Source organism: Monodelphis domestica, chromosome 3 (genome assembly GCF_027887165.1).
Source record: "Monodelphis domestica isolate mMonDom1 chromosome 3, mMonDom1.pri, whole genome shotgun sequence".
In the NCBI taxonomy this organism is placed as follows: domain Eukaryota; kingdom Metazoa; phylum Chordata; class Mammalia; order Didelphimorphia; family Didelphidae; genus Monodelphis; species Monodelphis domestica.
The window spans coordinates 289307399-289334279 of NC_077229.1; the positions used below are offsets into that span (position 1 = coordinate 289307399).

The window sequence follows — 26881 nt, forward strand, 5'->3', positions numbered from 1 at the left end:
CTGATCCTCCAGCTACCAGAACCTTCCCCTCTAAGTTTATTTTATATATATGTATATATATACATATATACATAATGACAACAGGCATTTAATTTTATTACTAATGCAATTCAAGTATGAATAAATAAAATTAGATCTTTTACACTTTCTGCCCTGGGTTTGTTTTAAATAGAAAAAGTGCTAAGTATTCCCTTAGAGAAGTTTCAGCTCTTCTTATCCAAATCAAACTATGGCTTGGTCTTCCAAAAATCTTTCTAGAACTAAAAATCATACTCTAATAAGTAATCTCAGGGCAATAGTCTCCTTATTGATATTGCTTGTAGTCTCCAAATGAGGAGGGGTGCAATTGGGCTGGAGGCAACTAGGAAGGATCTTCGACAAACAAATCAATTTGGAAACTGTGCAGATGCAAATGTTTTTAACAGGCTACTTGCTCCTTCTATTAAAACTGAACCAACCATGGCCATTAATTAGTTTCTTGGTGCCAATATGGCTCCAGTTAAGGCATCACTTGTGATGGAATTACATGGATCTTCTTTTCCACTCATTTTCACCATACTACAATAAATCATAGAAAAGAGACTCCAGTTGCAAAGCTACCTTCCAGTTGTGTTGCTCTGGTTTTGAAGGCTATCAAACTGTCTTACAACCTGTGCCTTACCTCCACAGAAAAACTGCTAAAACCTTTGATATATTGGAAGATACCCCTCCTATGGTGCCCATAGTGAAAGCTCCACCACAGTCATCCACAAATCAGAAGAGGTAGAATTCATAAGGATACTCCTCCATCTTGCATGCGGCAGTATTGGAGGTGCAAGGAATACCAGGCAAATGGGATCTTCTTGTAGCACTTTGTACACAGTGATATCTGTCCATGCTATTACATTAGAATGTAAGTTCCTTGAAAGCAAGAACTATTTTTTTCTTGTATCTCCAGTGCTTAGCACAGTGCCCCTCCCTACCCCCACAGCACTTGGTCAATACTTAATGGTTAATTGATTACTAAGATATGAATCCAGAAGTCAAATCGACAATTATCTATTGAGTACCTGTGCCACACATTTGGAAATACAAGAAGAGGACTGCTCTCAAATTTAGTATTATTAGAAAACAACCATTTATAGAAATTAACAATTATGGAAAAATACAAATGGGGATAGAAGGCAGTACTCCAGGGGCGGCTAGGTGGCTTAGTGGATTGAGAGTCAGGCCCAGAGATGAAAGGTGCTAGGTTCAAATCTAGCCTCAGATACTTCTTAGCTGTTTGATCCTGGGCAAGTCACTTAATCCCCATTACCTAGCCCTTTCCACATGTCTGCCTTAGAACAAACATGCAGTATTGATTCTAAAACAGAAGATAAGGGTTTAAAAAAAAAAACTAAGGCAATACTCCAATGATGATTATGGAATGTTAAAATAGTTCCAATATACCAGTGATCACTGAAAAGAACAGTTAGGATTCAATTAATATGAATGATCAGTTCCATGAAGTGGTCACATATATTTGAATTCACACTATTCAAATTTATTATTAAGTAAAATGTAGTCATTGGTTCCAGTCCAATGGAAATATGTAAAGTGAACTTGAATAATGACTCCTCTTCAAGGGATTCATTATCTGTACTAAACTGAGACCTTGCTGCATTCCCTCCTGTTGTGAAATCATAACTCATATATCACTGGCTGCCCAATTTATGGGATTTTCATCCTCATCTACCATAAAGTGTCCACCCAATGAAAACAGGAAACATGGATGTTAAGAAAGAAAAAGAAATTAATGTAGGCCACAGTTAACAAAAAAACATGCATCACAAAAGAAGGTAGGAATGAATAAGCAGTAGAAGTATAAATAATGGTGTGCAATGCATCTACAAGACTAATATTACTCTTTTGAGTCCTCTTCTTGATAACAAAGAAACCCAAACTATGTAGTCACAACAAAGACAAGAAGCATCAACCTACAAGAGATCCAAAAGGACAATGGAAAGCTATCTGGCAAGTGTAAGTAAGCCACAATAGTTTACCAGCAATGGTGTAGACATAAGAAATATCATAAAAGGTATCATCATGGATCAAATACGATTGACAAGGGAACAGGGCTCATAACATGGCAAGAATAAGTGATAACATATGAATAAATTGAAGATTGCACTACTACCATGCAATATTCCAAGGTCTAAAATAAAGCATCTAGGGGTGCTGTGTAAAGATTTTCTAGAATAATTACAGAAGGACACAGGTAAGAAGTGAGAAAGATGAGAGAGTATTGATATGGACTGTAAAAAGGAGAGTCCAAATGAATGAGATCGGGAGGTAAATACTGTTTAAATATGACCTGAGATGGAAGGATCTCAGTAATTTCTTTGTCTTACTTTCAATGACTACTGTGACAAGGAAATCACTTTAAAAGACTGATATATATTAATTTAAGGTCGCCAAGGAATTCAGCTATGTAATTCCTAAATGAAAACTCAAATCAGCAGTCAACCTTTTATAGAGTTTAATTACAAACAGGAGGAAGAAAGGAATTAGAGAGAGAGAGAGAGAGGGAGAGAGAAAGGGGAGAGAAGGAAATAGGGCTTAAATACCCCTTCTGTTTAGGCTGGGCCAAAAGGCCCAAGCCCTTAGATAGCTGAGGCAAAGAAAGGAGATCAGTCCCTATTACTCACGTGACCAAAATGGAGAAACAGTCTCAGGGGCCTCCACCTCCAGCTTCCTTCAGAGCCAACTCTCAAAGCACCACCTCTCAGACCAAAAACCTCTCCAACCAACCCTCCTCAGTCCTCAGACCCCTCTATCTTTAAGGAAACCATCCAAGTTCCCTCCCCTCAGTTCTCACATCTACCAATCACTGTCCATGTCTTCCCTGTGCCAATGGTGGCTCTAGCTTAACCCAGGACCGCCCAGAGGTCTCTCCCCTTTGCACATGTCTGTTGAAGGTCATATTCTCAATAATTAAATCTTGATCCTTTGCTGCAGCCCTTCCTAAATCCTGTTAGGACTGAGTGGGGTGGAAATTGTATTTTCCAAGACCTGGTTCTGTCATTCCAAGTATCTCTATTGTATCAATTCTAAAATCAATCATGACTCAAAGAAATTCCTGTTCTATGCTTAAGCATGGGTCAAAACCCTTTCCATTGTTCAGCAAAAGGTTTCTGTCCTAAAGTAATCTTAAGAAGGGAGGAGGAGGAACCTCCCATGCCAATGGGGTTCACATTCCAATAGAGTTCCCACTATCAATAGGAAATTTTTCAAGTATGAAATTTTCCAATGGTGAAATTTCCAACATTTATAAGTCTAAGAAATTTTAAGGTTTATACTACTAAAAAGCAGAAGATATCATAAAAAAGGCAATGTGTTTCTTGAAATTTTAGGGAGTTTAATTAGATGATTCATAATGTCATTTCTAGCTCCAGCATTCTACGATTCTAATTTTTAAGTGTAAATTTAACAAGTGTAAGTTTTTAAAGCTCTAAAGTAAAGGTCTGACCATCCCTACCTCACTTCATTCAATAAGGCTCAATGGCCCTTTCTCATAAGCAGTATTAAAATATAAAATCCTCTATTTGACATTCAAGTCCATTTATTGTCTCCCCACTCTACTTTTGAAGGTTTCTTACATTTTACACATTGTTGCACCCAGAATCCTACCTCAAAACACACAGAGGGACACATGCCCAGTAATCCAGTGATACTGGCTTCTTTGCTATTTCCAATTTGGGGCATTGTCTCTGGTTGTCTCCTATACCCTCCTTCTCTTTGCCTTCTGTATTCTGGCTTCCCTGTTTTCCTTCAAGTCTCAGCTAAAATCCCACTTTCTAAAAATAGTTTTTCCAAATTCCCCTTTACACTAGTGCCTTCCTTTTGTTAAATAGCTCCAATTTATCCTGTTTAAAGCTTGTTTGTATTACTGTTTTCCCATTGCCTCCCCCAATAGACTGAACTTCTCAGGGGCAGAAATTGTCTTTTATCTTTCTTTGTAAAGTCCCCTCTTACCACACAGTTTGTTCTCGATAAATAGTTACTGACGGACTAATTTTAAAAAAGGAAAGGAAAAAAAACATACATTCTCATAGGTATAAGAATAGGTCCTACCTACAACTCTGACTTCACTGGGATAGGAGTCTTTTGAGGGGAGGAAATTCCTTATACCAAAATAGTCAGCACCTTCTCTACAATTTATAGCTATAGAGAATTGCCAAAAGCACAAAGGATTTAAAGGATTTACCAAAAATCTCACAACAAATAAGTGTCAGAGATTGTACTCCATCCCAGTGTTCCTGGCTCTGTTTCAGTTGTATCTGATTCTTTGTGACCCCACCTGGGGTTCTTTTAGCAAAGCTACTGGAGTGGTTGCCAATTTCCTTCTCCAGCTCATTTTGCATATGAGGAAACTGAGGCAAATGTGGTTAAGTGACTCACCCAGGGTCACACTGCCAGTAAGTGTCTGAGGCCAATTTTGAACTCATGAAGACTCCAGGAAGACTTCATGCTGCCACTCTAAGAAGAGTAGAGATAACAATTATCTGTTATTTTATGGTATGATATATTGTTATGTTACATTATTCAATATTATGTTGTAATAATTATCTCTACTCTTCCTAGAGAGGCAGTGATAGAACTAGAGAAAATAGGTGATCATATCATAGAATTGGAGCTGAAAGGAATTGCTCCAGCCTTTTCATTTTCCATGCAAAGTGAAGTGGTTTCATGGAATCGTTAGTTAGTATATGGCTCAGTCAGGATTTGAATTCAATTCCAGCAATACTAATATTCAATATTCTTATGCCAAATGAATCACTTGGTCTCTCAAGAGGTTAAAGAGATTAGGTATATCTTTTTTTTTTTTTTAATCAGGTAGATTACCAAGACAAAAGGCCTCCTTCAGCAATAGACTTCATCATTGTTTAACAGTCATGAAGGTAATTGTGATGAATCAAAATTTCAAGACAGCAAACAACTCTTTTTAGACTTCAGTTTAAGGGGTGGGGAAGGTAGTGGAGGAAGAAGCCCATTCAGCAAAATTACCTGGCCATGAAAACGGTTGAGGAGAAATTTTGTTAACTGTTCCAATCTAAGGATTTTGTTACATGGAATAGCAATTTTGTATGTGTGTTTCTAGTGAACCATAAGGAGATATGGCTTTCCTAGTTACTTTGAAGCATTTCTGTGCCATGATAAGATCACATGCACAAGAAAATTAGTATAGTAACTACTAAGGAAACATAAAATGTTTTATATACATTTTATGTACATTCATATATATGAATATTTATATTTTTTAAAAACACAAAACATTAAATTCTCAAAAGATTATCTTTCAAAATCTCAAAAATACTATTCTAAAAATTTTAAAAAGACAGCATCAGGAGCAGGTGGGTGGTTCAGTGGATTGAGAACCAAGTCCAGAGACGGGAGGTCCTAGGTTCAAATCTGGCTATGTGACCCTAGGCAAGTCACGTAACCCCCATTGCCTAGCCCTTACCACTCTTCTGCCTTGGAACCAATACCCAGTATTGACTCCAAGATGTAAAGTAAGGGTTTTAAAACATAAATAAAAAGACAGCATCAATGAAAACAGTGTACTGAAAAGTAACTTATAAAATACCTGTACTAGTGATATTGGAGTAAGGAGATTAAAAAGGTGGTAGACCAGTCACATTCTCTAACTCTTCAAACCTCCACCCTCTTTCCTCCAAAATGGACTTATGCAGCAGATATCGAATAATCACAGCTAAAAGGAAAAAGACAGTACCCTGACAAGGTAAAACCCTTATGAATTGACACTGTAGAACTCTGCTACTTGAAGGGATCACTGCCCTACCAGTCTCCATGTTTCTTCAATCTATCTCATGGGTTTGTGTAGGGATTTATCTAGGGAGCTCCACTGCTGCAATAACTTTACCAAAACACCTCATTTCTCCTATTCCACAAGAAGTAACAGATAATGACTCTGCCCAACTACAGGCAGCTGAAGAAGAGAAATTGTAAGGATTGAACATGGAGAACTTTATGATCAGGCTCAGACTATGGTGTTTCAACTAGAACAGTCTACCCTATGTCAACTTTGCAAGAAGAAATAGTTGCTATTTCTGCCAAACCAGAAGGAAAGGAAGAGAATAATGGATACATCAGATAAAATTCTACCATATATAACTGTATTTGGCCAGAAGAAAATGGATTGGAGTCCAGCCTCGGTCAGTCCTACTCACCACTCCCTTCCCAGATTAGTCAGGGCAGAAACTTAGACCAAAAAATCCTATACCTCCCTGCACAAAAAACAATATGGAAGCTTTATAGTTTAGACTCAGGGATCTGCCCACCAGCAAAGAATGAGGGCCAGAAAGTGTTTGACAGAGAATACAAAAAAAGGCTGAAATTTCAAAGGTTTCAAGAGTAAAAGAATATAAAAATCCAGTAGAAATAAGATAGACAGGATCCTAAAATCAGAAAGGATGAAAAAAAAAACTTCAAAGAGAATACAAAGCCCTATCACAATTTTATTATGAACGACAGTGAACCAATGACAAAAAGAACAACAGAAGTGACAAAATAATAATCCTATAAAACCCCTAATCAATAGAATAAAACAACAGGAAAAAACTCTTGATTGACTCAAAAAGGAAAAAAATCCATAAAAGAAGGAATTTGAATGAAACTATAGAAGAAAGTAGTTTTCAACACAGAATATTAAATTTTGTTTTGTAAATTAGGAAAAAAATGTTGAATCAAAAATAGAAAAAAAAAGTCTCTAAAGAAGTGAGAGAGATTACCAGATATGGAACACAAAAAGGAAGAAAAGGGAAGAAAATGGAAAGATATGAAGTAAAAAAAATGGCATTAAAAGAATCCATGAATTCTTTATAAATCAAATTGATTGATCTTGAAGACAAGATACAAAGAGAGAAATTAAAGATTATGGATGTTGTAGGAGAACAAGAAAAATAGAAAAACCTGAATGCCAAATTTGTTCAGAACTTTGGGATACAGACAACAAAGCAATAATTAAGAGAACCTATGGTTTTAAAAAAACCTTTAAAGCTTCACAATATGAAATGGTCAAATTTAAAAATAACAAACAATACATTTTTGTAATATTCAGAGAAAGACCTTTAGATATTAATAAAAGGATATTTGAACAATGCATGATTGTTTTATAACTAGTAGAAAAAACAGAAGGGAACTTCAGAAGGTGGAGTAAGATGGTGGAGGGTAGTGTCATCAATGTCAACCTTCCCCAAATCCTTTCATATTATACAACCACATAAAAGATAAAATCTGATTCTGAGTGGAAAGGCCAACAAAAAGTCAGAGAATGCCATTTTTCCAGCCCAGGGCAGTTGAGGAAGACAGAAAGAGAAGTTGGGGTGAGGCCAGCTAGAAGAAAGGAATATAGAATATGTGGAGAGAGCACCATCTGTGGGTTTTAGAGATGGCAGCTACTGTAGCAGTGGGGGCATCAGGTAAACCTAACATACAAGAACAATTCTAGGAGACCTCTGTGCTGCCAATGAGCAAGGGATAAAGCACCACTTTGCATCTTAGCCTAGTCTCCAGATCCAGGCTGAAGTTCTATGGCAGAAGGCAGCAGTTGTGATATGAGAAAGCAGAAGCAATACCCGGGTATGGCCCAAAGTGCAGAACAGTAAACAGCTTGGTAAAAGTGGCACAAAAGTATACTGAAGAAAATAACTTTAAAAATCAGAATTGACCAAATAGAAAAAGAAGTACAAAGCTTTACTAAAGAAAACAAGGAATTATTATCTCTTCTGATTAGAATTAGTCAGGTAGAAATGTAATGACTCTATGAGACATCAAGGAACAATAAAACAGAGCAAAATCAGGAGAAAGCTATAGACAGTAACAACAATAATGCATGATGATCAACTGTGAATGAATTAACTACCATCAATGATACAAAGATCTAAGAAAACTCTGACAATAATAATGAAAAAAGTTATCTACTGCCATAGAAGGAAAAGCCAGAGTCTGGATGCAGATTTAAGAATTGCCTTTCTATAAGTAATGTTATCTTTTCTTATATGAACTATTGTATGATAGCATCTATACAACCTGTGACATATTGCTTGCTATCTTGGGGAGAGGAAAAGGCTGAGAGGGAGGAAGCAAATATGGATTTTAAAATTACCAGAAATCATTATTTAGAACTATATCAACCTGTACATTTTAAACTTAAAAATAAGGGAGAAAAAAATAACAAAACAAAATAAAAAGATGGGGGAAAAAAGAAAAAAATGTGATATTTTGTAGGAAAAATAACTAACCTTGAAAATAGACTGAGAACAGATTATTTATGAATTATTGATCTATCTAAAAGACATGATTTTTAAAAGATCTTAGATAATATATTTTAAGACATTAAAAAGAAAATTTTCCCAGATATTTTAGAGTCAAAGAACAAAGTATAAATTGGAAGAATCCACCCTTCACCTCCTGAAAGAAATCTTCAAATGCAAACTCAATATATACTATAGCCAAAATCTAGAGCTTACGGATAAAAAGAAAAATGCCCCAAGCAACCAGAGAGAATTCAAATTCCATTGAGTCATAGTCAGGATTACACAAGATTTAGCAGCTACCATTATAAAGCAGTGAGAAATTTGGAACATGAATTTTAGAAGGCAAAAGAAATTGAACTACAACCAAGAATAGCCTATCTAGCAAAGCTGAATATAATCCTTCGGTGGAGGGAATGAATTATTTAATGAAATAGAGGAGTTTCAAGAATTTTGGATGAAGACCAAAACTAAATAAAAACTTTAATATTCAGATACAAAACTCAAGAGAAGCCTTAAAAAGGACACAGAGAAATCACCAAGTACTTAACAAGAGTAAGTATTTCCATCCCAATAAAGAAAAATAATACATATAACCCCTAAGAACATTATTATTATTAGGTAAGATAAGATTCTACTTTAAAAGAGAGCACAGATGTGAATCTATTTTACTGAGAAGATCTCAGGAAAAGAATGGAATGGATGGAAGAGGGATTCAGTGGGGAAAAGGGTAAGAAAGAGGATGATTAAGTAAAATTATCTAATCTAAAAGGCACTCAAGAAAGAGTTTATATAATGAAAGAATAATAAGGTTGAAGAAACAAGCAACAATTAAGCCCATGCTGGCAAACCTATGGCTTGTGTTCCTGAGAAGGCATGCAGAGTCCTCTCTGTGAACATGCATTCCCTCACCTAGTCGGTTACTAGAAAGTCAGAGGGACTTGGGATGAACTGCTCCCTTCCCCCTCTTCACCACCCCTGAAAACATTTTTTCCAGCAGCCCAATAGAAGTTCTTCCTCCCTTCCCATCCCACCACTGGGAGAGGTATTGCACTCAATCTTTGGGGTGGGGGATTACAGAGCACAGTGTTCAGTTTCTAAAAGGTTTGCCTTCACTGCTTAAGCCTTACTCTCATTTCTAAATTGTTTCAAAGAAAGGATACACCACACACACACACACACACACACACACACACACACACACACACATACACACACAAAGCTGGGTATAGGAATTCATCTTATCCAATGGGGAAGTAGGAGGGAGAAGGGTGAAAAGAAGAGGCAAGTTGATAAGAGGGAAAGCAGATTAAGGGAGACAGTGGTCAGAACCAAACAGACTTTTTATGAATTGACCAAAAAAAAAGAGGACAAATAGATGAAATAGGATGGAGGGAAATGCACATAGATCATAACTAAAAATGTGAAAGTAATAAAGTTACCCAAAAAATGTGAGAAGGCAATAAAATGAATTGGAAACCATAATGAAACAATATGATGTTTTTAAGAGACATACTTGAAGGATACCTCAGAGATAATAGATAATAGAGATAATAATAGGCTAATGGAGAAATCTATTATGTTTCAATTAAGGTAAAAAAAGTCAGGGGTAGCAATCATGATCTCAAACAAATCAAAGGCAGAAATAGTCTGAAATAAAAGATGTAATTAAGTAAATTGCATTTTGCTTAAAAAGAAAGTATATTAAACAATGAATTAATATCAATACCAAACATATGCACCAAGGCATAGCATCCAAATTATTGAAAAAAATACTTAGATTAGTTACAGGGACCAATGAGGTACCTTGATCTGCCCCTCTCAGATTTAGATAAATCAAATTATAAAATAAGCAAGAAAGAAGTTTAGGAGATGAATAGCATTTTAGAAAATATATGATAGACCTCTAGAGGATACTGAATAGAATAGAAAGATGTATGCTTATTTCTCAACTGTGCATAGTACCTCCCAAAAATTGGCCATGTATTAGGACATAAAAACCATATAAATGCAGAGAAAACAGTAATATTAAATGCACACTTTTCAGACCATAATGCAGTAATAATTATATTCAATAAAGGGCCTTTGAAGTACAGATTAAAAATTCATTGGAAAGGAATAATCTAATTCTAAAGAATATGTTAATCAAAGAATAAATCATAGGAACAAACAAAACAATTTCATTAAAGATAATGACAACGATAGGAAAACATGCCGAAATTTGTGAATTGCAGCCAAGGTAGTACGTGGAGGAAAAAATGTTACCTCTAAATGCTCAAGATCAAGAACAGATCAATGAATTGGGTATGCAATTAAAAAAATCTAGAAAAACAATTTTTAAATTACTAATTTTTAAAATTAAATGTTAAAAACTCATCAAGATAAACATTCTAAAAATCAAAAAGAGAGATTAATAAAACTGAAAGTAAACATCCCCTAAACTAATAAATAAAAGTAGGAGTTGGTTTTATGGGAAAAATAAGATAGATAAACCACTGGCTTATTTGTTCAAAAGAAGAAAGAGAAACCCAATTACCAGTATCAAAATTGAAAATGGTGAATGCATAACCAGTAAAGGCTTTTAGAAGAAGCTATTTTGCCAAATTTTATGCCAATAAAATTGATAATGTAAATTAAAAGCATGAATAACTGCAAAAATATAAATTTCCCAAATTAACAGAAGAGGGAATTGAATACATAAAACACCCTATCTTAGGAAAAGAAATTGAACAAGTCATAAATGATCTCCCTAAGAAATATCATGTGGGAGAGGGAGCAGGAATTAGACTTGCCTTGAATCAGATCCCTTTGGAAATACTGAAAGACTGAAGGTCCTCAACCTGTCCCTGAGATCCTGAAATAACAATACTCAATACCGCAAGAAAGCAGTAGTAGGGCCAGTTCAGATCTTCTCTCCAAAAGTGTGACACAGCCTGGCCTTGATATGAAGTCAAAAGAATATAAAAGGCAAGAGTTAGGTTGAAAGAATGAACAAACAAACTAAAGGGGAAAAAAGAATTGCACAATAAATCCTAGTATTATAGTGGCAGAAATGCTTGAGACAAACACAAGAGAAGGAAATGACTAAAATATATGTACATGCAACACTTCATAGGAAAATGATGCATGTTGAAAAATAAAACTATTATTCCTGGAAAAGAGTAATGAAGTTTTTAAGAAGACTTTCAAGAGATTTTAAAATGTTATTATAAGTGAAATGAGAATGTCAGAACAATTAATTGGAAAAGCAATTAGAGCTATGGAATAAAGAATTAGAAAGTCAATTAATAGCTTTGCAAAAGAGGTACAAAACTTTGCACAAACAGCAAACTCTTAAAAATTCATAGAATAGACCAAATTTTTTTTCATGGCAAAAACACTTGACTAGAAAAGTGACTAATGAGAAAAAAAAATTAAGAATCTTTGAAATACACCAATGCCATGACCAAAAAAAGACATCATATTTCAAGAAATCTGAAAATAGAACTCCTTGCATCTTTTAGAATTAGAAGGCAAAGTAGAACTAAAGATAATATAATTCTATTGATTTGGGTTAAAATAAGGGGGAGACTAAAATGTGAAAAAGAAGCCCCTCCCCAAATCTAAAAATGAGACTGACATTTACAAGCTGATTAATATTAAAACAGGTTAAAATAATAAAAACAGGTGCCCCACCTAATTCACAGAGCTAAACTGAGATTCAGATGAGATAATGCATATGAAAATTCTAAGTAAAATAAATGATAAATAACTACATAGGTTCTTAAATGTCCCAAGTAAGAGAAATTCTTAGCCTCAATTTGAATTCATCTAGCTAGGAGGTCATAAGCCAAGGAAATGCAGAGTATGTAGCCACATGAAGTAAAAATACGCTAAACTATCAGGAAGACCTGAGTCTGAATTCTCTCTCTAATACTTACTAGTCAGGTAACTGGGCAAATAACTTACCCCTTTTTTGGCCTCAGTTTCCTTATCTGCAAAATGACTCAAGGTTGCTTCTAAGTCTAAAAGTCCTTTTGCAGACAGCATTTTATGATTTTACAAAACAAGAAGGAAAAATGAAATAATTATGAAAATTTTCCCAGTGTTTAGTTTTTCTTCTGTAATATTTAAAATTATAAATACAAGGAGAAGGGAGTAGAAAGAACTATTAACATCATTTTGTACTCTGGAGAAGTATGTATATTAATCAATAAAATGGTGATTATTATAATCAATCATTAAAATCTTGCCCCCCCACAAAAAAACTCTATGAACTCTTAAAAATGATTATATCACCATCACCACAAATTCAAATACAACTTTAAAAGGGATTTTAAGGTTGTGGGGGGCATATTTCTAAAATTTCTAATTATCTCTTGAGCATAATAAATACTAATAAATATGGGAAAATATACCAGCTGTCAAACATTTGTGAATATTTACATTAAAATAATAACATTCCTTTGAGAAAACACATGGCTGTTCAGTTTCCAAAGGCAAATGAAACAGTTGGAGAAAATATCAGTTCCACCCAGCTAAAAATATTTTGCAACATGATGCTAAATTTATATTTTACCTTAGCTCTTTCCTGATATATTTTGTCTACAAAATCAGTTTCAATTTTCAGCTTTTCTTCCAGCAGGGGTCTGTGTTGTCTTATGTAGTTTATGTCATCTTTAAGCTTCTGAATAAGGTCTTCTACCTTGGTCACTTGATTCTGAAGCATTCTGAACTTATGCAGTTTCTCCTCAAGACTCCACTGTAAATCAGTAATCTCTGATGAACGTGTCTCATGTTCTGTTAAGTCAAATGTGTAAAAGGATCAAAAGAATCACCTTTTGAAATCATAATAGAGGAGAGAATTATCTTTTGTTACTCAGAGTATTATTTTGGGATTTTCTCAATTGCTCTTCTATTGTGTTTAAGACCAAGAGAAAATTCATTATAAAACATCATTTCATATTACAATGAATTACCTGAGTACATTCACCTTCAAAAAACTTTAAGGTCTTCCAGTAAATTTACAATGTTAATACTACCTGAGAAGTAAGTACTACTATTATCCCCATTTTGATGGTGAGGAAATTGAAGAAGATAAGAGGTTAAGTGATTTGTCCAGGGTCACACAGCTAATAACTGCCTGAATCCATATTTGAACTCATGTCTTCCTGATTGTAGGTTCAGAACCCTATCCATTGCACAACCATACTCTTTCTTACCTCTTTATTTCCAGTGCTTGAAATACTCAGATATTTTTCATAAATGTTGATTTATTTAACAACTCCTTTAAAATATCCATGATAAAAATGTCACAACAGAAATTTTTATGAAAAAGTTCTGGTCTAAATTTAAAGTCTACTAGCCACAAATCTGACAATTAGTATGTCAAATCTAAGTGAAAAGATTATTTGATTAAAAAAACAGAATGGTAAAATATAAACTACTATCGGGGTTTGGTAGGTTTCTGTGTTTTTGAAAATGACATTCAAATTAGATTTGTTTTTCATAAAAGTATATCTACTTGGGATAGACTACATATAGCAAAGGTCTAAAGAATCATTAGTAAGTGGAAGTTGGGGTACAAAAACATTCATCAACTCATCCTTTGCAAATAATAAAAAGAAAGAATATAAAAGTGAGAATAATATTTGACATTTTGAAACAGGAAATTTAAGAGGCCAAGAGAATTTCATTTTCCAGTAAGATGACTTTGTGAAATTTACCCACTCTTCCAAATTTAATCAGTAGTAAGTAGTTTAGAGAATATAGCAGAAGGTCTTTGTTTATGAGTGTGTGTTGTGTTTTTCTGGAGGCAATCTTTGGATTCTTTGGATTGGTTAGTTTTCCATAGTTTGAAGTACTGGGCAGTTTTCTTATATTATTTCTAGCATTATAGTGTAAAAGGTTTGTTTGTTTCATGATTTTCTGGAAGACCTGTAATCCTAAATTATCTTTGTCAACCTTTGAGGCCAATAATTGTGCTTACCTTGAGAACGTATATTCTTTCAACAGTGCATTTTGCTTCTCTTCTGTCAAATTTTTCTCTAGTTCAACATTTTCACACTCCAAGTTAGTTATTCTCTCTTTAGACTCTTTCGTGAAATTCAACACTGTGGGTGCAAGTTTTTTTTTTTTCATATCCACTAATTATTCTAATTTGAAAGCCATTTTCAACTTTGTTCCATCCTAATTATTTATTTAATTTCATTTTTCTTCTGAATCATTTTGGACTATTTTGATGTTATTCTGTGCTTTTAAAAAATTCATAGAATTTTGTGTTTGTCAGGCATTTGTTCACTCTTCATAGTCTTATAATATTTGTTTTAAAAGAAGTTAGTATTTTTTTCCAATATTTAGTATTACCAGAAAAAATCAGCAATGATGTAGAGGCCTATATTGTGGAGCTATGAATTGGTACAACTAATCTGAAAAGAAATTTGCAGTTTGCAAAGAAAGGAACAAAATTGGCCATACTTTTTGACTTAGAGATCTTACTGTTGAACTTATATCCTGAAGTCACTGACATATTCACCAAAATATCTATAACAGCACTCCGTGTGGTAATAAAGAACTAAAAACAAAGTAGATATAATCAGATACAGGACGGCTAAACAAATTGTAGTATATGAATATAAAGAAAAGTTATTGTGCTATAAGAAATGATGAATGTGATAAGTTTGGATGAATACAAACACTTCACAACCGGGAAAACCATATACAAGACTCAAAAATATGTATGAAAACAACAAGAGCAAAACACCCCAAACTAAATGCAATTGAAGTTTTTTGACTAAACTTAGCCCCAAACAAAAAATATAAGATGCAACTCTCCTCTCCTTTGCAATGAGGGCTCATACTGTAGGACTGTAGGGTTCCAAGTATAAACAAATTATGAAAGTATTAAAGATTCATTCAAAAGCTGACTCTAATGAGCAAAGTACTGATGTACCAGACTTATGAATATATTCCTAGTATTTTACATAATTGATTTCTGGATCCTTGAATTGAATTGGAACTCAAATTTTGTGGCATTTTGACCCCTCCCTACAAATACAGTCCAAAAATCAAATGAACCTCTGGGCTGGGCATTGGCTGCTACATTGCCTTAGCCTCCATCTCATTATCTTGTTGTTTACCAAGCTGATGTTAAATTCTCTACCATATCACATGTTTAACTCTCTCCCATTCCCCATTCCTTGGAGCTTCAATAAAACTGAATTCACCTATAGTGCTTTCTCTCATACCATCAGAGGAGCAACCAACAGGCTGAATGCTAAGGTGATGGATCCTGTGTCTCTGGGTCTCTCTTCACACTTTATGTTCTCCCTATCTTAATCTTTAAACCCTTCAACCTATATTCCCTCAGTCCTCAACTTCTTTTTCAGGTGGTCAACCCACATTAGAACATTTTGTAACTGCTGGTCAACTACAAGGACACTGCATATAAGTTCATACATTTTTAATACATTGCTTAGGGTTATGCAATGTTTTTTCTTCCTTTATAACCTCATTATAAAAGATGACTCTAGAAGGAAGTGGAAGAACGAATAGAGTGGAAATAATAAGTGATATAAAAACAAACCTATTAATATAATTGGTTTTGAAATATTTTAAATGTATATCAGATGATTATAGCATCAGGCAGGTTCATCTTCATGTTTCATTAATAGTTTAGAAGTTCATTTGTAGTTTTCTAAATTGTTTGAGTCAGTTTGCCAGTTCTCGAAGGAAGTATCCAAGAGATCTTTTCTTGGTCCAATGCATTTGCCAATTTTATCAGTGATTTGAATGAAGATACAGATAGTATGTCTATCAAATCGAAAAGTGTGGATGAGAGAAAGGCTTTGCAAGTGTGGAAATTAGAATGTCAAATGCAACAAGAAAGTCAATTTGCATGGAATAGAGAACATATAAAGGAGAGTAACCTAGAGGGTCTGTATTTTATGCCAGAACCAAGTGTGGTCCCCTAGACTTTTTTGGACAAAAGAAGGATATAATCAGACTTGTGTTTCAGGAATATCTACCTGGCAGCAGTAAGGATGGGTAGGAAAAGTAAGGAACTAAAGGTGTGAAGAACAATTAAGAGGCTATTTCAAGATGATAAATAATGGATTGATGAGACATGCTATGGGAAGAGAAGTGACAAATCTTTTAACTAACTAAAATGGTACAGGAGGGGAGGTGAGGAAAGAGAATAGTTTGAGTATAATTTCAAGGTAAATGAATCTGGATGAGCTAAAGAATATTGCTACCCTCAGCAGAAACAGGGAAATGTGGTACAGAGAAGAATTTGGGGGAGATAGGGTGGTAATGAGTCCTGGACATGAGGAGTTTGAAATACCTAGAGGACAACCAACTGGAAAGGTCCAATAAGCATTAGGTGATGCTAGATTAGCACTAAGGCTACATATATAGAATTGAGTGTCATCTGAGGGACATCATAATTGTTTGAAGCCAATGTGATCCCAAAGTTCAAGGATGTTAAGAAAGAAGAAAAAAAGTCCCCAGGGGGACTTTAGTCACTGAGGGATGAATGATAATTTAGCAAGTGGAGTAAAAATCTTAAAGCAATTTTTCATTAATAAGTACCACTTCTCCCAATAAAAAACATTTAAAATCATATGGAAAATAAAAATGCTATTACTAAAAGAGAAGTGATTTTTATAAATCAAAATGTCTTTATGTAATCAGTCCACACAAGCACTCGCCAAATATGAATGTTATCTTAAAGCAAATCTTTTTATATTCACCTTTTTATATTCAAATCTTCAAAGGAACTTACAATGAAAATAAAATAATAAGATCTCTGATGTGAGATGTGAGACTGGGCAAGTCATTCAATCTTTATGGACTACTAGACAGCCTATAAAGTCAACTAGTTAGTTCAGAAAAACAATAACTATTTTAAAAAAAGAAAATACATTGTTGAAACTATTTGAAAGGCTTGACCATTAAATACAGTCCAAAATATTCAGCCCAGTCATAAACAATCATACTCTTATTAAGAATGAGGCCTTCTATAAATGCTATCATTTGTGATGCCATCTACTAGGGTTACAATAGTTCTTTAATAGAGAAAAAATAAAATCACATTTTTTGTGACTACTAAAATATCATTAATCATTATTCACCCTGAATAACTGAAGAGCCACTATAGAAAAAGTAGAAACTGCTCAATGATTTTTTAAGTTTGCCAGAGGGTCTCAGGAAATTATGAATGTGACCAGAAACAACTCAGTTGTCCTCAGTGCTTCAATTTCCTCATCAATTAAAATGATGGTAAAATATCTAGTTTCTCCTTATCTGCTTTCTTAGGATTCCTGTTCTGAAACCTTAATGCACTATATAAATTTGAGTGGACAACTAGAGTCAGAGAAATTGTAGAAAGTCTTATCATCTTTAAGGTCTTTAATCCTTAGGGTTCAAGTTTTCCTAGCTGTAAAATGAAGGGTTTAGATCAGAAGGAATCTGAGGTCTCTCCTAGCTTTTAGTCTATGATCTTGTGATACTTTTATTTCATTTAAACTCTGTTCTATTTTTACTCATCATTTTAAAACTAAATCATAGTTAAGCACATTACTTATGTCTAAATTGAACAATGGACAATTTAATGGAACTATAAGCAATCGACCAACCAGTTTTTTCAAAGTTGCCTCCTATCACTAAGGACCTTTAGATATATTGAGAGAGGTAATCCATACATGTTTTTCCAAAATGGGAATTTGGCCTAGGCTGAACCCCAAAGACTTTTTCCTAGCCCAGAGCTGTCTTGGAGGCTTAATCTGACCCCAAGAATGAGCCCAGATTCCTGGAAGAGTGCCAAGCAGAAAATGGATTCTAATCTACTTGAAAGTAAACAAATAGGTAATGAATTGATTTAGGATTTCCTGGTATCCTAAAATTGCATTCTCCCAGGACTCCTAATCTAACACCAGGTATTACAGATAAAAAAAAAAATAACAGTTCTTCATCTGAACCCAGAGTTTCAGGGTTTCCTGAGAGTCCAGGCTCTGACACCAATTGGCAATCATCTGAACAGTCAGTATCTAAACACATTTTAATGTGGTTAACACTAAAGAAAAAAAAAGTTAGACAGCTGAGAGTGGTAGTGTATACAAACACAAAGGAAATACAAGTTTCTAACAGAGCTGTTATAGTTAATATGATTTCATTCAGGGCTGTGGTTAGTTATTCCATCCTCTATAATAATAACTGACTATATGCAAAGAATTGTGTTAGCATTAATTCCAGTACCTCTCTGCACGGCAAAAGGGAGTTTTTGAAGCCTCCAAAATGACAAATTGTCAATTTTCTGGAAAATAAGTTTCCTCCTTGATTTTTGTTTCTTATAGGCCTCTTCTGCATCTTTACGGTCAGTTTCCAGGCTCCTAATCAAATGAATAGCCTCTGCTAGCACATTCTCTGTTTGCTGCTTCAAGTCTGAGAATAAGAACAAACTTATCAGATACTTGGAAAGGACTTTGGGATTTTTCAAAGCACTTTATATACAAAATCTCTTTAGATACTCACAATGATTTTATGAAGTAAATAGAGGTTTTACAATCTCCTCTACCCACCCTCACTGTACAGGAGAAAAAAAATTGATATTTTCTGAAAAGCCATTCTGTTGATAATGTACAATCTATCTCTACAGATCCCAACTTTTGATCTTAATACTTCTATCTCGGGCTATATTGTCCAATGGATTGTCTAATCATTTTTTATGAAATCATATTTAAAATATCAGAAAATGACATACCCTTACTAATTCCTTTTTATTTTCTCACACTAGATTAAATTCCTCAATACTTTTAATTAAAAATTTTTTTCCAGATCTTTTGCAATATTGGTCATATTCTCTGGATAGATTTCAAATGGTCAATGTCCCTTTTAAGAATTCAAGAAATGAACATAATACACTGGGATGATCTTACTAAATTTTTCAGTTGCTTCCGACTCTGCTTTGGGGGGTTTCCCAACAAAGTTATTGGAGTGGTTTACCCTTTCCTTCTCCAGCTCATTTTATAGATAAGAAAACTGAGGTAAGTAGGATTAACTGATATTCCCAGGATCACATAACTTTTAAGTATTTGAGACTGAATTTGAGTCAGGTCTTCCTGACTCCAGGTTCAGCACACTATCTACAGCACTACCTGGATGTCCCAATTTTACCATATAGAATATTAAATTTTCAGAAAGCTACACCCCACTGCTGGTTTATATTGAGTTTGTTCTCAAATAAAATCTCTAAGTAACTATCATATATCATTAAGACACGTCTCCCCTCCCTATGCTCATGTAGCTATTTGTGCTAATCTACAGGCAGGACTTTGTCTTTATCCCTGATAAATTTCATTTTGTTGTATGGTCCAACATCATAGCTTGCTGATATTGTTGATATTGTCTGAAATTATAATTTTGTTGTTATTGATAGTTCTTTTCATCTTAACACTTGCAATTTTTCTTATTTATGGCCCAATTGGCTGGTTGTTGGCATGGAAGAAAGGAAGGAAGGAAGGAAGGAAGGAAAGAAGGAAGGAAGGAAGGAAGGAAGGAAGGAAGGAAGGAAGGAAGGAAGGAAGGAAGGAAGGAAGGAAGGAAGGAAGGAAGGAAGGAAGGAAGAAAGGAAGAAAGGAAGGAAGGAAGAAAGGAAGAAAGAAAGAAAGGAAGGAAGAAGAAAGAAAGAAAGAAAGAAAGAAAGAAAGAAAGAAAGAAAGAAAGAAAGAAAGAAAGAAAGAAAGAAAGAAAGAAAGAAAGAAAGAAAGAAAGAAAGAAAGAAAGAAAGAAAGAAAGAAAGAAAGAAAGAAAGAAAGAAAGAAAGAAAGAAAGAAAGAAAGAAAGAAAGAAAGAAAGAAAGAAAGAAAGAAAGAAAGAAAGAAAGAAAGAAAGAAAGAAAGAAAGAAAGAAAGAAAGAAAGAAAGAAAGAAAGAAAGTGAAGGACAAGAAGGAGAAGGACAAGAAGGAGAAGAAGGAGAAGAAGAAGGAGAAGGAGAAGGAGAAGGAGGAGAAGGAGAAGGAGAAGGAGAAGGAGAAGAAGAAGAAGAAGAAGAAGAAGAAGAAGAAGAAGAAGAAGAAGAAGAAGAAGAAGAAGAAGAAGAAGAAGAAGAAGAAGAAGAAGAAGAAGAAGAAGAAGAAGAAGAAGAAGAAGAAGAAGAAGAAGAAGAAGAAGAAGAAGAAAATACAAGAGAATACTAAGGATGGATTAAGAATGGAGTTCTGGCATTAATGACAACCTTCCATCTTGACACTAATTCCTTATATGATACTTTTTTTGGATATGATTGGTCAATCAGTTTCAGTCTATATAAATGTACCATCATAAAGCCTATATTGCACTATTTTGCTCACAAAATATAAAGCAATTAATTACCTGACTGAAATTAAGAAACATTTTAAGTCATTTGTTCTACCATCTTAGATTACTCTATCAAAAAGAGGAATGAATTTAAGTTAAATGACTTGTCTTAGTCAACCCTTCCTAGTTTCTTAGGATTACTCATTTATTTTCTAATAATTTCCTTACTTTTATGAGTTCCCTTGAAGACAGAGCCTTGGTGATACCTTCTTTCTGTGTTAGACCTTTCTTGGCCCACTCAGTTGCTAGTGCCTTGCCCTCCAAAGTTACTTGTATTTGTTTCATATTTATTTTATTATGATTCTGATAAACATCTTTTTAAAAAAATAACCTTACCTTTCCTCTTGGAATCAATGTTGTGTATTGGCTTCAAAGCAGGAGAGTGGTAAGGGCTAGGCAATGGGGGTTAAGTGACTTGCCCAGGGTCACACAGCTGGGAAATATCTGAGGCCAGATTTAAACATAGGACCTCCCATCTCTAGGCCCGGCTCTCAATTCACTGAGCCACCCAGATTCTCCCTCTGATAAACATCTTGTCTCCCTCGTAGAATGGAAGCTACTCAATGTTTGGGACTACTCAATGTTTGGGACTACTTCATCTTTGTCTTATATCCTCAGTGTCTGACACAACTCCTAATACATAATAGTTGTCCCATAAACCCTTGATTAATTTATTGATGGAAAACAAAGTAGGTTATTTTGGGCATTACCACTAAATGTTTAAAAACAAACAAAAAATCCTTCTCTGTGAATGTCTTTAAAAAATAAATTTGTACATTATCTCTGTTAATAAATTTAAGTATTTACATGTCTGCTCAAAGGCAGCTATTTGCTCAGTGGGTAGAACACTAGGCCAGGAGTTAAGAAGTTGTGAGTTTAAATCTGAGCTGAGACACTACTATGTGACGATGGGCAAGTCACTCAACCTCTGTCTGTCTCCGTTTCCTCAATTATTAAAATGGGGAAGATAATAGGACCTCCCTCTCACAGTTGTTGTGAGGATAAAATGAGGTAATTTTTTAAAGTGCCTATTAACGCCTGACCCATAAGAATTGCTAAATAAATGTTTATTCCCTTTCTATTCTTCCTTTAGCTCAATTTATTCTTGAAACTCTCAGTATCGGGCAAGAAAATTACATTTCAAAGGGCAAATATAATTATCATGAAAGTTGATATAATGCTTAATAAAAAGTGGGGAAATTCTTCTACAACATCCATAATAAATACTAGCAATTAGATTCATTTACCACCACTGTCTTTTTTGAGGAACGTTGCATGAAACTCTGAAGGTTTGGGAAATACATATCCGTCAATTTCTTCCATCTTAATTGTGCTTGCAAACCTGTATGGGATATAACAATTACTAGTAGAATAGAAATGTTGATCTTTTTGCTTAAAAAAAAAAAAACCTTAACCAAATGAATTTTGATGCTTTTTGTTAAAGGACTTAGGTTGGTTGCTTGTCCATTTTTCTTGCCTATATTAATCTATAATCTCCTGAAAATGTACCTCAAGCGAATTTTGCAACTGGATACAGTCCTTGAAAATCTAGTGTTCTAGTCTCATATATTTGATCGCCTTTCCCCTGAGCTTCATTGAAAGATGGATTTGAATTTTACAAGGAAAGAATTTTCTGCTAGTATACAAAACAAAGACTGTCATTTACTGGGGAGAAAATAAGTTTGAAAAGCTTATCTTCAAAGGATATTTATTTATTTAAAAATAAATCTAAAGTAAATCTGAATGCAGATTGAAGCATAATGTTCTTCACTTAATTTCCTCCATTAATTGTTCTCTAGTGTAAGCAATATGTGTCTTCTTTCATAACATGATGAATATAGAAACATGTATTCCATGATATCAAATGAACAACTTAATATCATGTTACCTGCTATCTTGGGGACAGTGGGAGGACGGGAGGGAGAGAGAGAACATGGACTGCAAAATGTCAGTAGATAATTATTAAAAATTGTATCTGGAAATATCTGGAAAATCTGGGAAAATTTTTCTTAAAGATTTTTACCAAAAAAAATAAATAACCCTAAAATGAAAGGTTCTGGATTGGACATTTTAAGAGTTCTATTGCTTCACATCTTAGTAGCCCTGGGTACGTTACATCACACCTCCAGGCCTCAGTTTTCTCATCTGTAACAGATAGGGTTGAACTTCCAAGTTCCCTTTCAAGTCTAACCTTCTGATTTTATAATCTTATAATTTTCCTATTCATAGATAGAAAGACACTACATTAGGGGGTTTTCTAGAATATAAAAGTCAAAAGTCAATAAAATATTTGAACTATTTTAAGAAATGATTCAACTATTACATTGTCTTACAATGATTTTTCTGAATTATACATATATATGTGTTTGCATTAATATATATAAATACCAGCATCTTAAATATAAAGATGAATCTGTTCCTCTTAATAAATAGGAAGTTAACTTTTAAAAAGTAGATGAATTTGAAATGTAAAATTTTCCAAAATAAATTTCTAAGTTATACTGTCATAATAGTATTTAATGTTTTACAATTACCAAGAAAGTACAAACTCCTGTTTGACTTTGACTTTGTTTCTCTGACATCTAGCCCAGTACCCGAGACATTTTACTATTGTTCTTCAGTCATATCTGACTCTACATGACCTCATGGACTTGGCAAAAATACTGCAGTAGTTTGCCATTTCTTTCTTTGATTTGTCCCCATTTATATATGAAGAACCTAGGCAAATAGGGGTTAAGTGATTTGTCCAGGGTCACACAACTAGTAAATGTCTGAGGTCAGATTGGAACTCAGAACTTTCTTACTCTAGGCTTAGTGTTCTATCCATTGGGTCAACCCACCTGCCCTCTTAGGACAAAGAAGACACTAAATAAATGCTTGTTGACTGATTTTTATCTCCTCTGATTATCTATAAACAAGAATGACAAAATTTATCATCTAAACCACCATTCTCTACTTGAAAGTCCAATTGTCATTCCAGAAAGTCAAATATAAATTATATGAATTACAAATATTTTAATATATGTAATTATTTCCAAGGCTACACTAAAATAATCTGAACACTTTTCTTCATATTAATCTTTCTAGTTGACTTTTTAAATGCTTAACTTTCCAACTGACAAACATTGCTTCAATTCTGGTCTAGTGTTTTAGACCATTTTGCAATGAGTTCCTAGTTTGAAATGTTTTTTAAAGCACTAGTGTTTGCCTGATGCTGGATATATGTCAGAAATTTCCACATACTTTATATCAGCCTTTACCATGTGACTTTGACATCAACCAAAAATAAAAAGAGCAAGCACGGCTCTTACCTTTCTCGAAGGAGATGCTCAAACTGTAAAACATAAAATATCACAGTAAATAGAAATGTGAATCAAGTTTTTTAAAAATCATAAAAATGTGTCCCAGAATTCAGCAATGAATCTCTTTAGAAGAAGAAAATTAACCACATTTAGTTGGCAGTGTAGCTTATAAAATTATTATACTGATTACAAGTGTGTCACAGAGAAAACGAGCTCAGGGTTACTTTTAAGAGAAATAAACTCATACTGGAAAGTCAACAGGATTTGTACTCAACAAGAATCCTCTTCCACCTAAACATTCACTCAGGTGGACACCATATTTAGGATTGTCTCCATTCAGGTGAATTGTTTATCATCTATATGTTATAAATTATTTTCTTTTCATTGGTTGAGAAAATTATGGCTTGAAAGTCAGAAGAGACCTGAGGGAATATTAAGACTAAGCCCTTAATTTTACAAATGAGAAAATCAAGACACAAATTAAGTCACTTGCTCAGGATCACACAGCCAGAAGGTATCAATGGTAGTTTGAACCCTAATCTTAACTCCAAGTCCAGGTATAGTGGATAAAAATATATATATATATATATGTATATGTGTGGGTAAGTACATATATGTGTACATGTATATGTGTATGCATATATTAACTTAAGTTTTAACTTAGTTCCATGTAACTTTAATTCTTCAGCTTGCCAATAACACATAACTGACATTTACATAACACTTTAAGTATGTAAAGTGATTTAAATATATTTTCTCACTTGGGTCTCATAGCAATCTTGTGAGAAAGGCACTCTAAAATATATATATATATATATATATATATATATATATATATATATATACATATCTTTGGGTTCAGTGATATTGTATGTCATTGTAGCAGATCACAAACCATCCATTCCTGCCCATCCTGTGACACCTTGCCCATGTCCTCTACTAAGTCTTCCAAGGGGAGTCTATCCAATATGCACTTAAAGGGCATTCATCACTTTCTCTTGACAGTAAGAGGATAAAAATGAGGCACATGTCACATGATCAGTCCATTCTTTTTGGAAGATTTTTGCTTTAAAAATGTATTGATACCTTTTATATTTACTTCAGTGATTTCCAGACAGGCCATTCCCAATAATTTTATTGAACTTCCCTGTGTGACGAAGACAGTTAAAACCAACTAACACTGCAAGAATGTGCCACTAGGTATGTGGGCTCTGCTTCCATAGTTTCTCATGTCTGAAATGGAAAGAGGGAAGTACATTTCCTCATCTCTTTCTTGGAGTCAAAATTCGTGATTATAATCACAGTATTCAACTTTGTTATTTTCATTTAAATTGCAATAGTCATTGCAGGTATTTTGGGGATCTGTTTACTTCACTCTGCACCAGTTTATATAAATTATTCCATGTTTTTCCAATTTCCTTCTTCATCAGTTCTTACACTGTGATAATATTTCTATTGTCATATCACAATTGGTTCAGGAATTCCTCAATTGTGGGGCATCCACAACATTTTTTCCAATTTGTTGCTACTAAAAACAGTGTTATTTTGACATATGTGAGACCTTGTTTTCTCTTTGATTTCCTTGAAAGAGAATCTCTGCAATCAAAGAATATCAAGAATTTAGTAGCTTTTCTCACATGCTTGTCTTCCAAGATTGATAGAATTATTCAAGGCTCTACCAACAGTATGCCTATCTTCCTGAAATCCTTCCAGGATCATTTTTGTCTTCTGTCATCTTGGACTTTAGTAAATGGGAAATATCTTTGAGCACTAATGCTAATTTTGACCTTATCTTGGTATATAGTGTGAGATAGTGGAATATAGTTTCTTCCAAACTGCTTTTCAGTTTTCTCAGAAATTCTTGTCAAAATAGTGAGTTCTTATCCCAAAAGATTAGATCTTTGGGTTTAACAAACACTACATTATTATGGCCATTTACTACTATTTATTGTGTGCCTAATCTAGTCCACTGAATTGATAGAAATAATTACACTAAAATATATTTTTTCAATAAAATTAATAAAATCATTAAACCTTTCACCAACATGAAAAAAGAGAGAAAGGAAAAGGAAAGTACCTAAATATATGAACAATGTGATTTTGTAAAAAAGAAGAAATAAAAGAAATTATCAGAACCTATTAGAATCAATTATATGCCTCCAAAACCAAGATTTAAAAGGAAATAGATTTAAAACATAATACACTCAAAGTAAACAAAGAAAAACAAAAACAATACTTCTCACTTCTATAGAAGTTTATGAGAGAAAAAGTGGGAGAACAGAAAGAAAATGCCTACATGACTTGGAAATGTTTGGCCTATTGAAACAGGTCAGAAGTTGAATTTAGGGCTAAGAAACAGAGGAAAATTTGAAGGACAACATGTGTATAGTTTCTACTTGAAAGGTAACAGAGAAATATCATTAAGCACAATTCATAAGGATACTAAAGTAGAAGGTGGGGTAACATTTACTCAACCTTTCCTCATTTAAGATAACAGAAAAGATGCCCAATGAAATTCAATATAAGCCTTAGGCTAAGTGTGAGAAGTCCTTTGAACTGGAATGATACTATACAAGAATTGAGAAGGAGGAGGAGGAGGAGGAGGAGGAAAAGGAGGAGGAGGAGGAGGAGGAGGAGGAGGAGGAGGAGGAAGAGGAGGAGGAGGAAGAGGAGGAGGAGGAAGAGGAGGAGGAGGAGGAGGAAGAAACCAACCATTCCCCCAAAGGTCATCTCTAGATTATTAAGTGAATTAAGAAGTGATTCAATTAGAAGCTGGAAACAACTTTTGCCTTTGTATACATTTCTGAGGAACTAGGGAAAGACTGGCATTTGACAGATAAGAAATAGAGAAGAAGGTTGTGAGTTTTACAGACATCTTGGAGCGCAAGAAATAGGGTAAGGGAAGTTCCAAGAAAACATCAGCCCTTTTGCCAATTCCCTTTTGG

At 34.1% G+C, this 26881-nt stretch overlaps 1 protein-coding gene and 1 pseudogene across 1 annotated transcript in view; both read right to left on the minus strand.

Annotated features, from left to right (window-relative positions):
- Positions 1 to 26881, minus strand: part of CCDC178 (coiled-coil domain containing 178) — a 682244-nt gene that overhangs the window by 514286 nt on the left and 141077 nt on the right. Inside the window, exons 8-11 of the mRNA XM_056821069.1 lie at positions 23946 to 23968; positions 21882 to 21976; positions 18534 to 18719; positions 12856 to 13076 (exon numbers count right to left, since the gene is read on the minus strand). Coding sequence (XP_056677047.1) covers positions 12856 to 13076; positions 18534 to 18719; positions 21882 to 21976; positions 23946 to 23968 — 525 coding nt within the window. The remainder of the gene's footprint in view (positions 1 to 12855; positions 13077 to 18533; positions 18720 to 21881; positions 21977 to 23945; positions 23969 to 26881) is intronic.
- LOC130458400 (mitochondrial import inner membrane translocase subunit Tim17-A-like) lies at positions 305 to 3313 on the minus strand (annotated as a pseudogene).